The sequence below is a fragment of the Rutilus rutilus genome (assembly GCF_951802725.1).
Source record: "Rutilus rutilus genome assembly, chromosome: 5".
Lineage (NCBI taxonomy): Eukaryota > Metazoa > Chordata > Actinopteri > Cypriniformes > Leuciscidae > Rutilus > Rutilus rutilus.
The window spans coordinates 11,321,766-11,336,588 of NC_140213.1; the positions used below are offsets into that span (position 1 = coordinate 11,321,766).

Here is a 14,823-nt window from a genome sequence, read left to right on the forward strand (position 1 = left end):
CACAACTTATGCGTCGGAAGTGGCGTACGCCTCTTTCAGGGCCTGTTTTGTGCGTACGCAACGGTTATAAATGAGGCCCCTGAAGAGCAGTCAACCAGACACAAGTGTTTTCAAAGTAGGCTATGTTTCTGTTTTGTTCGTTTTTATTGGAAACTGTTGTATTATAAACCAATCTAATGGTAATATACTCCATTGACCACTAGAGCATGCACATGGCACAAAACTACAGCTTCGCCTCCCTGCATGCGAGCTCTTTTTCATTAGACAGCTTCACTGAACAACAGACAGAATTACATGCATCCCTTCCAACATCCGATAACATTTTGGGCGTTAAGGAGGAGTGTGAGCCATAGCCTAGATAAACCAGTAAAAAAATGCAGACCTCTCTCGCTTCCCCAGTGTCGCAGTGATGGTGGACTATATGGGCATTTCCACGAATGCGGCTCTGCTCTGGCACTTGGAGCGGCGTGACCACCGCACGTCCCACTGACTCACGGGTCTGAGCAGATGTCTGGTCCAGAACCGATATCGAGCCATCTCCTCTGCAAACACAAATGGCTGGAATCTGGAGAGATTTGCACAGATTGAGCTGCAGAATTTTTCGCTCTGGAGAGAGGAGAAGAGGATGCTTTTTCACACACGCGTCTGGAGGAATGCGGGGCACTAAACTCTCATCTTTAGCAATATTTCTACTTTTATTACACAGCGCACAGGCTTCTGAAGGTAAGGCGACATCTCATCTATCCTGTACTAGCGTCTTAAAATACTGTATTTCTCACGCGAGTCATTGAGATTCAGCTCAAGGCAATGAGGTGAACAATGATTTTGTAAAAAAAAAAAAAAAGCCTCAAGCTTGCACATAAATCGACTGATGGCACATGCATTGAAAGTCTGATTATGATTTCTTTACATCAAACACACATCGTATGGAACTTTTACACCATTAGAGCATTAGAACATCTTTTTAAAATGTACATATAGGCATATCTCACTTTTAGCTGTTTAAGATCTTCCTTTTTATTCTACCCATTTTTTAAGCCGTTGCGTTACAATATCTACCTCAATGTTTTTAAATAACCCATATGCTTATTTATATTGTTAGTGTTTATATATTGATACTTTTTTTGTATGTGCTTACTCATTGCATGTGTCTAATAGGCAAAAAAATGACAATACACTACTTTGGCTTGACTTTTGTGAACTGTATATGTGTGATGTAATGTGATCAACCGCACGTGAGTGTCCAGCAGTAACGCAGTGAAGTGTGTAGGCGCGCGCTGATGGATACTGCAGCTTTACACGAGATTGCAGCACTCTATTGTCTTTAAAACACACCTAACATGCTTAAACCAGATCTGTTTCCTGACATAACGGCATATCATTACATGCATCATTTAATTGCATGAAATATATGAAACATACAAGCGTCTATCTTGGGACTATTCATGTTTTGAGAAAAAGAGCACAGTAGCGTCATAAATCGACCATTGCAAAGGAGCATTAAAACTGTCCACAGCAGCATGGGCTGATTTTAGATGCTGAGGTTTGCTGGTCCTGAAAATACAGGAAGAGCTTCTGCAAATATTCTGTTGTTCTACATTGTGAATGAATGTGACCAAAAATAATCACCTACATTGTGGAGAGCAGCTAACAGTTTAGTAATGGCTTGATATTAAAAATGGCTAAATAAAAATGCGGAAAGGTTGAACATGCATTTAGCTTATAAAAAAGTCCAGTTAAGTGGGGATCTGCTTTAACTGGGTCACTTTGAGTGAGATCAGTGTTTGACCTGTTTGAAAATTTCTTCCAAACATTTATATAGGAGAGACCAGGGTTCCAGGGAGTACAGGGTTCCAAACAGGGTTGTTTTTGGGTCATAATTTGATGTTGTCATACAAATTATGCCCTCTGTCTTGACCAACAATGATTTAATCAAGGCATTAAAAAGTCAAACCTGTCAAGCTAAAGACAAATGCTTATTTGATCAGTCAAAAAACAAAACAAAACAAAACAAAAAAACAAGCCATATGTTTTTATAAGATTTTGAAACCTGTGATAAATTATGATATCTGGATATCATCAGAGTGTGGATCGATGGTATACTTGATTTGGGGTTGGTTAATTGGCATGTGGAGTATAACATAAGAATAATTAATAATTTGTTGTGGATCTAAACATTGATTTTTAAACATTTATTCATTTATGGTCCGTGTAGGTCCGTGTACATTCGTTTTTTGATTTAATATTGAAAGTAGAAAAACGAGAAAACAGTTCCTTTTTCGTTTTTAAATTATATTAAAAAAAAACGAAAAACAAGTATTCAGCTTGATTTTTCCTTTTAAGTTCTCAGGTAGAAAAATTTATAAACAGCTTGAATATTCGATTTCTACATGTGGGCGGGAATGAAATGCCCCTTTCCTCTGATTTGTCAGCCGAAGATCAAACTGTTCCGTCATCAATTCTTCCTTGGTTCCGCACAGCAGAATAAAAGTCGATGAATAAAAGGCATAAGCAAAAATAAATAACATAAAACTTAAGTTAATTGTAGTGTTGCCTAGACAGTGTTTTGATGCGAAAGCACAATCCCTTTGTTTGGCCTTCTGAAAACTGTTAATTAGGAATCAGTGGTACTCTTTCTGTCAACATCTCACTATGGGAAACGCCTCTTACTTGGCCATCCGTGAAGCCCTATGCAATCATGCCTATCAGGCCAGCAGCACTGTCCCAAAATGGCATCCTACAGTACATCTCTTCACTTGCAGCATCCAAGCTACAAGCTCTTTTTCAGTACATTTGTTAGTTTGGCAAGACTAAACTGTCCAAAAAAAGACAAGCAACCACTTACTTGAACCACTCAGGCTGAATAAAGCAAGAAGTGTACTGAAATGCTTTTCCAAGCAAATAAAATAAATAAAAGGTTAACTTACCAGTTTAACATGGCTTCTTCTATGAAATCTATTAAGTCCAGAGCACCTTCTTGCACTTGTCCAGAGGGATGTGGAGTCTCTATTGCAGCTAGGGATCTGCATGTGGTATGCCTGGCATTTCTGGGCCCAGAGCATGCCAAAACAGATATTACAGACACCTGCCAGACAAGGGCAAGGAGGACGAGGAAGATCCGTTTGTTCCCCAAATGGAGTCTGTCCCCTGGTTACCCAACAGGGATAGATGAATGGCAGATGGCAGCAGGGTGTGAAACTCTGCATGAGGCTTGCCCTTCGAGCGGCGAACTGGTTGGTCATTGACTGGCCTTCAGCTGTTGCATGGATGATCTGATTAAATACTGGGAAAGACCACTATCATCCAGAGTCCCGGTGTATGGCTTTTTCTCGCTAGACATGGCGGGTATGCAGGAGATGGGCTGGTCTCACATGCTGCCAATGGAGGCCTCGTTGGCAGGCCATCTGAATCCTCGTTTGGATTATCTGTGATAATTAATCTACAGCTCAGACGGGGCATGCTACACGATCACTATTCTTTTGGTTTACATCGCTGAGTTAGAGGAAGAGATGTTAGGGGCTTTGTCACAGGGAAAAGCTTGTCACTAAGCTGTAGATGGAAATCCGCACCTTGACTTTCCATTTGCCTTTCCATGCTGCCTGGCACAATCCACAGGAGGGACTCTGGGACTGGTGCTGGTTGGTCAGAGAGTGCTTTGGCTGAATTTGGCCACGATGGCAGTAAAGGATAAGGCTCACTTCCTTGATCAGCCTTTAGACCCTAAAGGTCTGTTCGGGCCAGCTTTGGCTACAATGCAGCAGCGGTTCGAGGCAAAGAAGAGGGAAGCCTTCAGGTCGTTCATGCCTTGCAGAGCCCCCAAACCAATGCAATGACAGGCAACATGTCACAGGCAACACGTCGTCCTGCTTTTTCAGAAGTGGGAGTGGGAGGAGGACAATCAGTTTGGCAAGGCCTGAGGAGGGGAAATAGATCCTTGCAGGGGGAGTTCCGTATGACCAGGAAAAACTACCTCCCTCCTGGTATTGAAAGTCCTGCGCTCAGGCGGCAGCGGCCCCGCCCCCTTCCCCCCTTTATTGCGAGGGACAGAAAGAAACAGCCGATATCAAAGAGATAATGCAAAAGTTTAGGAGAGGATTTTCTCCTTCTCAAAGAAGCAGGTGGTACCAGAAGAGGGATCAAAGAAGGTTTTCTTCAGATAGTATTTTTTCATTCAAAAGAAAGCAGTAGACATACACCTTATTCTGGACCTCATAGTTTTAAACAGATATCTGAGGAAATAAGTTCAGAATGCTGACACTCAAAACCCTGCTTCATTCTGTACAGAGTTGAGATTGGTTCACATCAATTGATCTAAATGATGCATATTTTCACATCCAGATCAATCCCCAGCACAGACAATATCTGAGGTTTGCATTCAAAGGTAACATGCATGAGTATATGGTTCACCCATTTGGCCTTTCTCTAGCACCCCACATTTTCACAAAATGTGTGGAAGTGGCAATACCATTGGGGCAAAAGGAAATGCAAAAGAGACCATTCTTTTCCTCAGTACCAGATATTCTTACCTTCCTTCAGGAGATACAAGATGAAGGGTAGGCCTTCTCTACGATCAAAGTGTATCTGGTGGCCATTTCATCATGTAACATGGGATTTAATGGTGAAATGGTTGTTAAGCATCCTATCGTAAGTACATTCTTGAAGGGTGTGCGCCATCTGAGACCAGTTCCCAGACCTATTTTACCAGCATGGGATCTGTGCTTGGTACTGAAAGCACTCAAGGAAGCCCTGTTTGAACCTTTGAGGAAGCAGATATGAAGATTGTTTCATACAAGACAGCTTTACTGCTTGCTCTGACCTCAATAAAGCAGGTTGGAGAATTACATTTTCAGTTAACCCTGCATGTATTAGGTTCGTGCCATTTTTTTTCCAGGGTCATCTTGTGCCTAAATCCAGCATTTATGCCCAAGATAATCAAGCCTGGCTTGTCATGTATGGAAGTTGAGGTTCAAGCCCTTTACCCTCCTCTGTCAAAATATCCAGGGGAGGAAAATTGGCAGCACTTATATATATAATAAGAAGAAAGAGGGGCCTGCTTTGACCCTGCTAAAGTCCAGGTGCCCTGAGTATAGATTATGGGATGCCTGAATATTGGGCGTATATCCCATAGTGAGATGTCAAATAAGGCAACCGAAAGAGAACGTTTGGTTATGGTTGTAACTTCGGTTCCCTGAGGGAGATGAGTGAGATATGTCATCAGAAGGCCCATTATTCTGCTTGAAAGAGCTGTAAAATATGCTATTTTGGGCTATCTCGGGCCTATTTTGGGCATACAAGAGGCCTTTCCCACAGTGAGATGTTTCACTTATCTCCCTCAGAGAACCAAGGTTACAACCATAACTAAACGTTATAATTTTTCCCGAGCAGTACACTCCAAAAGTTTGCTTGGTAAAAAAACAAAACAAAACAAGCAAACAAAAAAACTTTGTATGATATTAGATTATCAAATAATAAATACTGATAATGAATTAACTCAAAGATTGATTCTAACAAAATCTGTCAAGAATATGTACCAGCCATATTTTACCCCCAAGACAACTTAAAGAAAATCAAAAACTTAAATGAAAATCAAAAGATAACAAATGTGTTTTGTCTTGTTTCATTTTAAAAAGATTTAGAGGGTTAGCAGCTTTTAGCTGATCCTAACATGAAAATCATAATTAGTCCAACCAGTGTGTTCCAGTCCCAAAGCAATGCCTTTTCTGAATTGATTATTTTAGTGAATCAGAAACATATATGCAAACAGTGTGGTCAGAGGTAATCCTTTCCCGCTGCTGAACACTTTCACTGTTACAGTATAACTAATACAGTTATTTGAAATTAAAACAATGCTTATATACTACATAAAGTTATATACTATACAAGTTATACAATATAAGTTTTTATGAACTTGAAACTTTATAGTACACAAGCACCAATGGGGTTTGATGAAACCAGTGAGACTGACCTTGAGCTCAGAGAGAGTACTGGCTAGATTAATTCCTATCAAAGCAACACATGCATTTCTATATTGATGTTCATCCCATAAGTCTGTCTCTCCTTCTGAACTGTCAAACCTCTCCACAGACTTTTATAAACAGCACATTGTCCCCCTGGTCATCGCAGGGGTAAATCAGGCTACGCTACTAGTCCCCGTGGCTCAGGAATGCTTATCTTTCCCAGTATATTTATGTAACCCCAATGTGCTGATGTACAATGCCTCTCTTAAAATTCTAACTTTGCCCTTTCACGTAATGGAGATAAACTGACAGATTGTTGATACTGTTGCTGACAGAAAAGCAATGGTAGTGATACATCTATATTATTGTGGAGGACTGGTGCAATAAGTTGTGGCTGAATAGGACAGAGATCTAAAATACTATTATTAAAAGGCTAGAAAATGACATTTAGTGATAGACTGATATTTCAGTCAAACTGCTAGATGATAACCATGACTGCTTTTCAGATATTATACATACATATTTTCAGACAGTTTTGCTTCTCAAGAATGTTTAGATATTTTCCTCATAGTTGATAGAGAGAGCAATGAAAACTCTCAGGTTGTATGAAAGCACCAATTTTTTAGGATTTACAGATTGAAGGCAGATTCTCATTGGCTTACTAACAGCTTCTGCTCAACACGTTCATGTGGAGAATGTTGCTTTGAAATGGGATTATCTATGACAATTTAAAGTGATTACAGAGTGTTTGGTACGCTCATTTTTATTCTCAGGGAAGAGTGCCGGATATATATTTCTGCATGTAGCCTACTTTTTTTTTCTTGACTCTATGAAGACAATTTCCTTTGGTCCTTTGTGAAGTCCTTACAGGAAGAGGAAGTTTAATTGCTTTTCATGGGCAGGCAAAAAAGCTTCATGGGATTAGATGAAATGTAGCCCATCTATCTGTCTTGTTGGAATTATTATCCATGAAAGGAGGAGCAAGCTGGATGTGCTGGTATACAGTTAGTGTTTGGGTGTAAGAGATGCAGATGGTCGCTCATCTCAACTTTCTTTCTCTGTGCGTGTCATGCTTTGCCACTGCTTAGCCACTGCTTATTATTGTATTAAATAGGATTGGCCAGTAGAGCCTCAAAAAGGTTTTGGAACCTATATCACTATGCAAACTAATGCATTTATTAGAGATAATGGTGACAGGAGGATCCACGATTTATGGAATTATATTTGTTACAGAAAAATGCAAATTAATCAATGTTTTCAGGATATATCACAGGGTTGTGTTGTTATTGTACGTCATGCAGATACATAAAGACACAGTCCACCCAGAAATTAAACGGTCGGTCAGTATAGGCCGGTCAATCGCTAGGACCCATTTCTCAATGCTTTTCTCAAACTCTTCCCACAGTTCTCCTAACCAACTTTCAGCTTGGCACAGCAGTTAATTTCACATTCAGAATGCACTAAAACACTCAATGACCTAAAAAACACTAACAGGTAGCATTATACAATGTTTTCTTTTGTTAAATATTTTTATGAAACAGGTTGTATATGCTCTAAGAGCCAAATCTTTATTTAGGGTGGGACTTTATTTGGATGGGCACACCATGCGGCCAATCACATGGAGGACAGACTATATCATACCATTATGTGAAAGGAAGAGGGACACACGCTCCGAAGATAGCGAGTGTAGTGCCGTTTTACAGTCTATGGTGTTGTGGTAGGCTACAGGCCAGGTAGCCTACACAGAGCGACAAAGAGAGGCGGGGGAGCCAGATTTAAATGCTAATGTTAAGACTTTTGCCTTTATTTATTTGATTTGTTTGCTGTGATTCTGTTCAATTGTTCAATTAAAGTTTTATTAAAATGTTAAATAATAGCCTTGTAACTGTAGGCTATTTTGTAGTAACAAAAAAATGCATAAAAATAAGGCTTTTACGAAAACACTGAATAATATTTATATATATAAAATAAATATTTATAATAAAATTGCTTAACAACACACAAATCATTCACAATTGCTAAATTGGGCTAAATAGAAAGCTCCGAGTGATACTAATTGAAGAGCCATTTGGAAGCCGTAAGAGCCGGCTCTTCTAAGGGAGCTGAGCCAAAAGAGCCGGACTTCCCATCACTAGTATGTGTCACGGGTGCTGCTGGCAGGAAGTGCACGGAGACGAAGATTTGAACAAAATAGTCTTTAATCCAAATATATACAAAAGGAGAACTCAGGGAAGCAGAACAGACACCAACTGAAAGAAAGAAGGAGTATAAATACTAGAACAAATGAGGGAGCTGATGAGATAATTTATAGGACACAGGTGAATGTATTGACTAAATAAAAAAGAAAAGACTGAGGAAAACTAGGTCACAGGACAGAACCAAAAACACAATGGAGGGAACACAGAACATACATGTGACTGTATGTTGTTACATTGTCCATGTTTACATAATAGAGCAAAATTATTATAGTTACTATATTTTTATAACATTATATTTATTATTATTATATTTATTATATTATATTTATTAAATGTATTATATTTATATATATATATATATTATATATATATTATATATACTATATTATAATAACTATTATTATAGTTTCCCTGCATAGTTGTAATTAAATTGAAAAGCGAACACTTGTGTAGGTTTTCACCCTAGCGAGAAAAAAAACCCCACCAAAATGTATTTAAAATACATTTATTTTATACTAAGTATACTACAAATATATACAATTTTTTACTGACATATCATGCCAGGTGATTTACTGAGGTTTGCGCTAGTCAATTTACTGGTAATTGTATGAAGGTAAAATGATGCCATAAAGAAATATTTGCAGCACTTTACTATTATTCGTAAGTGTAATTCATGTATTGTGAAACTGCAGCTTCATGCTAACGCAAAATAAATATGATCTCTGTATTCTTCTGACTTCCATTTTTTCCGCGCTTACACTTTTGGCACAAATGTCTAAATGACTTCTTGTGTACATGGGACAAAAAAGTATTATACCAGAAATAACGTATAAAGTTCCAGATTTGTACTGTTCCGTCTTTCTCTTTTCTGCGCTTACAGTTTTGGCACGATTCTCTTACTCATTGAGCTTTGCAAGTGTGAGGAAGAGGGCGGGTCCACATTCTTCATGTAGCCAATCAAACTAGCTCCTCGCTGACTCTCGATTTACTCTTATCTGATTGATTAAAAAAACACGGCAGATGCCAGAACACATCTTTATCTTCACTTGGCTCAGCATCTTTCTCGTTGCCGAAATGGTACTTTTAATGCACATATACGTGTTAAATAAATAATAAATAAATAAATGTACACTTGCAATCTTGTGTACACGTTCACAAATCTTAGCCTGCACATGCAATTCTTTATGGCATAATTTTACCTTCATATATTTGCGGCATTATTTACCTACATTTTTTTTTTTAAACCGGACGCTTATTTGCGCTGCTCTTGGTAGATTGCACTGGGCATTATGGAAATGATCTACCTGCTTCTGTGTTCTTTAATTTGCATAGATCATAGATCGTAGATCTGGCCCATAGACTGTTGTTGTGTGTCACTGTGTAAAGAATTTTTAAAAAGTGACCTTAGTTCTGAGAAATTGGTCCTAGCAATACATTTTTTTTTTTTAAAGTACTTTAATTTAATTCAGTGTATCTCATCTGTAAATATATAATTGCCATCGTATGTTATTATCATATTTATTGTACTACTGTGTTTGCGTAGTGCTTTCAAATATATGGGGTCAGAAAATGTTCATGTATTACATAAGAGGCACCTGCATTCAATATGAAAATACTTATTCTCTAATACTTTTCTTTTAGAAAAATCTGGCATTCTTCCCTCTTCTCCACCCACACATTGCACTCTAAATACTCTCAGAGCTGCATGTGCTAGCAAAGAGTCTCTGATATTAATAGATTATAGCTTATATTTCATAACACTCTGAAAACAGAGCATGCTGACAATGCCTCATTACTAGCCACATTAATACTGTGTTAGTAAAAAAAAGAAAAGAAAAAGTATACACACTCTAGTTCTGTGCCAATATTTCTACCAGACCGTTCTTTTAAAGTAATAAAATCAGTAAATTCATTTGTAATAGTAATAGGTCATCAATATGTAATCTAACAACTATATTCTTGTTATATTTCATTGATAAAATGTTGTCGAATTATGAGTAACTGATTACTGTCACATATCTACCTAGTCACCATCCTCTGCACTTCATTTCCCAGCATCCCTCCTGGTCCCCACCTGCATGTCATCTCCAATCAAACACACGTGCACGTCATCATCACCCTCATCACTGCCACTACAAATGCACACTCCTCACCACAGTTCATTGTCTGACCTAGTTAATGCCATGTGGACTATTCCCCATGTCAGAGTCTCCAGCCAAGATGGCGGCTCCTGATTTTTTTTTCCCAGGATGCCCGTCATTCCTAAATCCTGTCCCGTCGTGGGCCTTCCAGAGCCTTGTCCTGTCGTGGCCGCTGCCCTTCCAGGGCCTTGTCCCGTCGTGGCCACCGCCATTCCAGAGTCCTCTGCCAAGATGGCTGCCGCCGTGCCAGAGTCGCCACCGCGCCTGAGCCCTCGTCTGAGATGGCCGCCGCCGCGCCTGAATCGCCCTGGTCTCCCGGGGCTTCTATGCACCACCTGCACGTCATCTCCAATCACACACACCTGCACGTCATCATCACCCTCATCACTGCCCCTACAAATGCACACTCCTCACCACAGTTCATTGTCCGACCTCGTTCATGCCATGTGGACTATTCCCCTCTCTCGAGCAATCTCCGTGTCTCCAGCGTCTTCCTTTCCTCTGTGTCTCTATGAAGATCATCCTTTGGACTCCACTACCCAGCTTACCTCATCACTGCACCTTTATATTATCAATAAATCACTATTATTAGGTCAGGTCTGGCTTGTTCGGAAAGCTGAAAGCTTGTTCCAAAGCCTGCTACTGGTAACATGTAATCCAGTACCACCTGTTTCATGGTCGAGCCACCGGCGACTAAATTGGTAAACCCGCTGGCCCTTTGGGGAGTGGGAGGGTAGGTAGACACCCTGGCAGGATAAGCACAATACCTGTCTTTAAGGGCACATGCTCCTAGGGTCCTGTGTCCAGCTACCAAAACGATTCACCACGGCCTATAGAGTTGCTGGCTGAGCTCAACTTAGGATTGGAGACAGTAAAGTGGTTCGGCAGTCACCTCCATGTCTGAGCAGGCCTTTTCAGGATCCACTCTGCTCACCTCAACTTGAGGAAAGGGCTAGGAAAGGTGCCCTAAACATAATCTGTCTCCTCTTAACCTGGCTGGAAGACCGCATCCAGCGGGTTCACCTACTCAGTGGTCAGAAAATTACAATGAAATTTGCAACCTGGAATGTGCGGACGATGATGGACAATGAAAGATCAGAGAGACCAGAGAGACGCACAGCTTTCTTAGCTTGCGAACTCCGAAGAAACACGTCTACCAGAGGAAGGTCAACTCACAGAGGATGGCGGATGCTATACCTTTTTCTGGATGGGGAAACCTACCGCAGAGAAGAGGATCCATGGTGTTGGTTTTGCCATCAAGACTGAAATAGTGAGGAAACGCGATCAACTTCCAGTTGGTGTTAATGAGCAATGATTCTACAACTGAACCTGCGTAACAACAGAAAAGCAACCATCATTTCTGCTTATGCTCCCACCTTCCTCGCTGATCAACATGACAAAGAAGTATTCTACTCGAACCTAGATGCTCTGCTCTCTCAAGTTCCTCGGAGAAACAAAATCGTGCTCCTGAGAGATTTTAATGCAAAGTTATCAGCAAGGATGGAGTGGGAAAAACTAACAGAAATGAGGAGATGCTACTGACAAAATGTGCAGAGCATAACCTGACCATAACAAACACCCTATTTAGACAGAAAGATCGACTGAAGACATCATGGAGACATCCAAGGTCTGGCCACTGGCACCTTATATATTTTATTATTGTGAGGCAAGCTGATGCTCATGATGTTCACCTCACACGTGCAATGGAATCTTCAGATGCATGCTGGACAGATCACCGGTTGATATTGTCTCTAATGAACATCCAGATACAACCGAAGCAGCACAAAACACAGAAAAGGAAGTTAACTAAATTCAACACCTGTCTTCTAAACCAACCTGAGTTCAAGGAGAAGTTTCAGAAGAAGATTGCAGAGAGTATAAAATACATTGAAACTGACACTGTTGATAACACCTGGAATGGTCTGAAAGAGGCAATCATATAGACTTGCCACACAGAACTTGGAAAGCAGAAAAGGCACAACGAAGACTGGTTCGACAACAACGATGAAGAGATAAAGTCCATGATGGACGAAAACCGTGCAGCCTTTAGAGTTTGGCAGAGCAACTTCAGAAATAGACAGAAACGGAAACATTACCACAGCGTAAGATCTAACATTCAGAACAGAGTCAGAAAACTGAAGAATGACTGGTGGGTAAGAAAATCTGAGGAGTTGCAGAGACTAGTTGACATGCATAACAGCAGGGAATTCTTTGCTGCTACTCAAACTGTATGGACCATCCTCTAGTGGAGCCCGACCAATAGCTGCGAAAGATGGAACTATCTACAAGGAGAAGGAACAGATCAGAGAAAGGTGGGGTGAGCACTTCTCCGAGCTACTCAACCAAGAAGCTCAAGTGGATGACAATATTCTGGATGGATTACCACAACTCAAGACTAAGATTAGTCTAGCAGACCAACCAACTATGGAAGAATTACAGAAAGCAATCAAAAATACGAAGCAAGGGAAGGCTGCAGGGCCTGATGGAATCCCTGCCGAGATCTCATCACCCCCAATTTTGGAAAGTGCTGCATACATGACATACCCAAAATAAAAAGGTTGCTGCTCATAAGTCATTCTGAATAGACACATAACCAACATTTATTTAGAAAGCCAACCCTTGAGAGTTTACAGTTCAAGACTCAAAATTAACCAGACTGTTATTAACATTGAGATATACAAGCTGAAACATAAAAACAAAAACAACAAATATTAAGACAATATTTATTAAATGCATAAAAATATGATGTGAATTTAGGATAGCAACTTATAACCACAACTAAAGTGTAGCCACAATTGTGGTCATGCTTCATTTCAATTCTGAGCATGATATCTCTAAAATTATGCATTTTATGAAGCCTATTGTGAGACCATGTCAGGAGAAAGCTCCTGCATTAGGTGCATTAGCACAACAAGTAGCCTCAAGCTACATGACACAATTCATTTTTTTAATATTACACTTTTATTTAAAGCTCATTTTAAAAAACCATCGAGTATTTGTATCATATTCCGGTCGCGGTTTAAAATTGTTTCAAGTCGTAAAAAGATTTTGAAATATGTTATATTTAGCATTTTAGATGAAGCTATGGGCTATGCTTACTCTTACCTTTATTCTTTATTCATATAAAAATACCCCAAATCGCACGAAAATAACACACAAAACATAAATACTTAAATCGTGCATTTATTAGCTGCTTGTTTCAGGTGAAGAGATGTCACTTTCGCTTTGTTATCACGGATGTCCAGAATCAGGAAGTGTACACAGGACGCGTCATGCAGAAGAGGTCACGTTGAATCACGTGAGATGATTGACAGCTGGTACAGCGAATGATAAATGTTTGAGGTCAAATCTGACGCAAATCAGGAAGTGGAGATACACATCTCGCTCCGTTCGCTGTTTGAGCTCTTCAGATCGCATAATTCAGTGGAAAATTAATAGAAATGGTTATTCTGTATGACTAAAAATTTTACTGGCATGTGATAATTAATAATTATTTCTCCAAATATGCGCTCCATTGGACTAAGAGCCCTGGCAGATTCTGTTTATTATATGTATTTGAGCACAAATAAACCGGAGAAGACGAGAATGAATGTTTTGTGAGTGATTATTTCTATTCAAAATAACGATCGTTACAGATTTTGCACAGATATTACAGATAATTATTTTGCACTCCTGGCATAAATTAAGAAATTAATGTCACTGCAAACCAGTTAAATCATAAACAGTGGTCAAATATCGAAGCTGGAGTATTAAACCTTCCTTATGATGCTGAATTTGTCCAGATCAAGTAAGAGTGTGATGTTTTTATGAGTAATGAATTTTGAACATCAAAAATCCGGGATCACCAGTGATCCCAGACGGGTAAGGGGACCTGAACTCACCCAAAACCTTCTGGATCTTTTCCATATGGAAGAGAGCGAAACACTTCCTACTGATCTCAGAGACGCCAACATTGTAACTATTTTCAAGAAGGGAAACAAGGCAGAATGCAGAAACTATCGGGGTATTTCTCTGCTTTCAATCGCTGGAAAAATACTGCCCAGTATAGTAAGCTACCGACTGGGAGAACTGACAGAGAGATGTCTACCTAAAAGACAATGTGGATTCAGGCCTAATCGCGGCACGGTAGACATGATCTTTGCTGCAAGACAGATCCAAGAGAAATGCAGAGAACAACATAGAGACCTCTATATGCCGTTTATTGACCTTACCAAGGCGTTTGACGCATTCACCGTCCAACACTTTGGAAGGTTTTGAACAAGATAAGTTGTCCTGAAAAGCTAATCAACATTGTGCGTACACTACATGATGGGATGAAAGCATCTGTACTATTTGATGGAGAATAGACCAAGAATTTCAAGGTGAAAACTGGAGTCAAGCAGGGTTGTGTAATAGCACCCACGCTATTCTCAATATTCCTAACAGCAGTGCTGCATTTGGTCAGGAAGAATATGCCAACTGGAATAAGACTCAGGTACAGATTTGATGAAATCTTCAATCTCTGACGCCTTAAAGCTAAGACAAAGA

At 39.8% G+C, this 14,823-nt stretch overlaps 1 protein-coding gene across 4 annotated transcripts in view; it reads left to right on the forward strand.

Annotated features, from left to right (window-relative positions):
• Positions 1–251: 251 nt before the first annotated feature.
• Positions 252–14,823, forward strand: part of kiaa1549lb (KIAA1549-like b) — a 196,258-nt gene continuing 181,686 nt past the window's right edge. For 3 of the 4 annotated variants that reach the window (XM_084409246.1, XM_084409247.1, XM_084409248.1), the window contains exon 1: positions 253–723. In XM_084409246.1, coding sequence (XP_084265372.1) covers positions 555–723 — 169 coding nt within the window. In that variant the 5' untranslated portion in view covers positions 253–554. Of the gene's footprint in view, positions 724–14,823 lie in introns of all 4 variants that reach the window. The other variant, XM_084409249.1, reaches the window with a different exon arrangement.